Genomic DNA, 3,631 nt, shown 5'->3' on the forward strand with positions numbered 1-3,631 from the left:
TTTGATATCGTCGTACAATAACTTCATTATCAAGCTTCAAAAATATATCTTTCTCTATATAAACAATTGTGCTATCATTCATCCACTGATCACCCATCCGATTGCGCAATCTATCCTTTACAATACTCATTGCAGAAAAGACTCTCTCCACCGTAGCAGTAACAACCGGTAAAATTAATGATAAAGTCAAAAGTCTGTACACCAATGGATATACCCTATCTTTCTTTGTCAGAACTAACTTCTTCTCAAGATCACCAAGGTCATTCAACCCTTCAAACTCTTTGTTAGAACGCATGTCAAAAATATAAGTCTCAAGTTGATCGTTAAGTACAATGACATCTACTACAGAGAAATCTAATGGATAAAGCTCAGCAAGTCTAATCAAGCTTTTCTTGTCAAAAGAAGAAAATGACTCTTGTGAACATAAACAAGCTACACAAAGGAGTAACTCTGTATTTACCTCCGAGAAACGATCATTCAATTCTTGAAGTTGTAAATCGATGACAGAATAGAATAAATCTACTCGGTAATGATGTAAATTTGTAATTTTTGGAGAATTACGCTGAGGGCGACCACGAAATGCAAGGCGTACAAATATATCATCCATGTTGGGTATATGAATATAATGTTGTTGACAAAAAGAACATACTTCTTCCAAAAAGGAGTCCCACCCTTCGTCTCTCATTATTTGGAGTCGTCATTTGCATAATCTAGCCAATTGTATTGCATTCACAATATCTTGATCTTTCCTTTACAATGCCTTTGACAGTTCATTTGACATCCCCAACACACTTCTCATCAACTGTAGATTAAATGTAAAATCAAATTTTTGTATCGACTCCAATAAATTTGTTGCATCAGATCTTTGATCACAAGAACAAAATTCATCTTCAACAATCATTGCAAGTACATCTAAAACAGAAAAGAACATGGCAAGGAAGTTGACCAAAGAGTTATAATGTGAACTCCATCGTGTATCACCAGAGCGCTGAAGGGTCGTTTCTTGATTAAGTCCCTGTCCACTTAAAATCTCACATTTTTCCAATGCCTCAACAATAAAGTCTAATTGTTTTTCTCGAAGAAGATCACAACGTCTGGAAGATGCTCCAACGGTATTTACCGTGCCCCCAACCACACGAAAGAAGTTAGTAATAGGGATGTTCTTCTTTGCCATAGCCACAAACGCAAGTTGAAGTTGATGAGCAAAACAGTGAATGTAAAAGGCACATGGACTCTCCTTCAAAATTAGTGTTTTCAGACCATTAAACTTACCTTGCATATTACTTGCTCCATCATAACCTTATCCCCTCAATCTAGATATGCTCAAGTTATATCTAGAAAATACCTTATCAATTGCGGCCTTAAGTGATAGAGCCGTGGTACTTGTAACATGTTCAATCCCTATGAAGCATTCATTGACATGCCCACTATTGTCTACATAACGTAAAATAATAGACATTTGCTCCTTCATTGACAAATCACGAGATTCATCAACTAGAATAGAAAATAGTGAGTCGCCAACATCTTTGATAATAACATTGATCGTTTCAATAGCACAAGCATTTACTATATCCTTTTGAACATCAGGTGATGTCAATTTGCAATTGTGAGGAGCATTTCCCAATGTGACGGTATTAATAACTTCATTATGAGCAGCCAAAAATTGCAATTGCACTAAGAAGTTACCTGGATTGAGAGAATCCTCATATTCATCATGACCTCGAAATGAGTGCCCTTGTCGTAAAAGAAGTCGAACACAATCAATGGATGCATTAAGACGTGTAACATATGCACTTCTTGCATGTTCTGATTGTTTGTAAAAACCTGATTGAATGTGTTGCTCTTGATTCATCAACACTTCACACTTAATGCGAGCTTGATTATGTGCACTATCATGAAGTCCAACATGAGTATGAAGTCTTTTTTTATCTTTCCAATATGTAAAACTTTCGCCAACAAAAGACTCACCTCCACCTTGCTTTCCAAAACTTGTTTTGAAAAGATAACAATACAAACAATAAGCAGCATCCTTCTACACTGTACTCCAACCAACTACTGAACTCTTTAAATCACGAAGGATTGAATTGTCTAATTGTTACTCCAAATTGTCGTTTTGGAAAGTCATGATCTTGGGACTGACAAGGACCTTTTAACATATATGCTCTTCGAACTTTATCTCGGATGTTAGCATTGTAATCCAAAATGGGTATCCTTAGACCAGGATCAGTTGGAAGTTTTGTGACATTAAATTCCACATTATTCGATACCCATCATCAATATTATCTATGTTCCTTTTTCGTTGAAAGTATCTATTCATTTGATATCTCAATTTAAACATTTGATATTCAATTATTATTGAGAGTGAGTGAGAATAATTCATAATACCAAAAGAATCATAAATTCACAATTTCACAATCTCAATTCGCAGTGCAATTCACATTTCACAATCCAATTCACATTTCACAATTTCACATTATCAATTCAATTTCACAATATCAATTCACCTTCCAATTTGCAATTTCACAATGCAATTTATACTATTTCACAATCCAATTCACAATTTCACATTATCAATCCAATTTCACAATATCAATTCACCTTCCAAATCGCAATTTCACCATGCAATTTATACTATTTCACAATCTAATTCACAATTCACAATTTCACACTATCAATCCAATTTCACAATATCAATTCACCTTCCAAATCGCAAATTCACAATGCAATTTATACTAATTCACAATTTCACACTATCAATCCAATTTCACAATATCAATTCACCTACCAAGTTTTCCTTGGGTGAAATCTGCACTGTAGAACCTTCACAGTGGTGCAAATAGAAGCTACATCTGCAAAAAATGAAATATGAAAATGCAGTTAGAATATCATAATTACAAGTGCTTTTATTTGGTCTGCTTGTCGAATAGCCATCACGCAAAAACAAAAATCAGAACAAAGGGCCAGAAATGTTCAGGTTCTCGAGCTCTCAAAGGCCAAATTGTCAAGCCAAGATGTAATTCATTCAAATTATCTTTCTGCCCAAGTTGCAGTCAACTGAGAAGAAAGTGATAGTTATTGCTAGCCTAGAAATACTGTCTTCTACATCTAATTACCTTCTTTAGAGGCGGCAGCTGGTGCGGTAGTGCCTGGCGGGAGGCAATGGCAGTTGCGGTCTGTGGACTTGGGTAGGGGAGGATTGGGGTTTCGAGTTTGGGGATATTTGATTCACTTATAGGGTCAGAGATTAAAGCCCCTAATCTAGGAGATGTCGGCCACCGGTGGACTGGAAGTAGAAGTAGCCGGTGAGTCAAGGGTGGAGTTTCGAGAGAAGCAGGCGAGAGTCGAGAGATGGAGAGAGACACGATTAAAGGTTTGGTTTGGTTTTGATTTCAATGAAACGGGTTAATTGAATTATTTGAATCAACATTCCGGGTCTGGGTCGGTAAACGGGTCATGGGCTGTGGGCAATTGGGCTTCCATCTGGGTTGGAAATTTTACCAGGCTTTAAAAAAATTAATTTTTGGGCCTACTGGAGCCCAAAAGTTCAATGCGGATGCCCGCATTGGACCTAATGGGGCTCCGCCCTTCTTGAATTCTGTTACTAAATTTAACAAAATGATATTTTTTAGGT

The 3,631-nt window shown here is 36.6% G+C and overlaps 1 protein-coding gene across 1 annotated transcript in view; it reads right to left on the reverse strand.

Annotated features, from left to right (window-relative positions):
• Positions 1 to 751: 751 nt before the first annotated feature.
• LOC111380007 overlaps positions 752 to 3,631 on the reverse strand; it is a 4,905-nt gene continuing 2,025 nt past the window's right edge. The window contains exons 3-7 of the mRNA XM_023003469.1: positions 3,114 to 3,283; positions 2,935 to 3,035; positions 2,786 to 2,849; positions 1,346 to 2,032; positions 752 to 1,237 (exon numbers count right to left, since the gene is read on the reverse strand). Coding sequence (XP_022859237.1) covers positions 752 to 1,237; positions 1,346 to 2,032; positions 2,786 to 2,849; positions 2,935 to 3,035; positions 3,114 to 3,283 — 1,508 coding nt within the window. The remainder of the gene's footprint in view (positions 1,238 to 1,345; positions 2,033 to 2,785; positions 2,850 to 2,934; positions 3,036 to 3,113; positions 3,284 to 3,631) is intronic.

This window comes from Olea europaea, unplaced genomic scaffold (genome assembly GCF_002742605.1).
Source record: "Olea europaea var. sylvestris unplaced genomic scaffold, O_europaea_v1 scaffold2078, whole genome shotgun sequence".
Lineage (NCBI taxonomy): Eukaryota > Viridiplantae > Streptophyta > Magnoliopsida > Lamiales > Oleaceae > Olea > Olea europaea.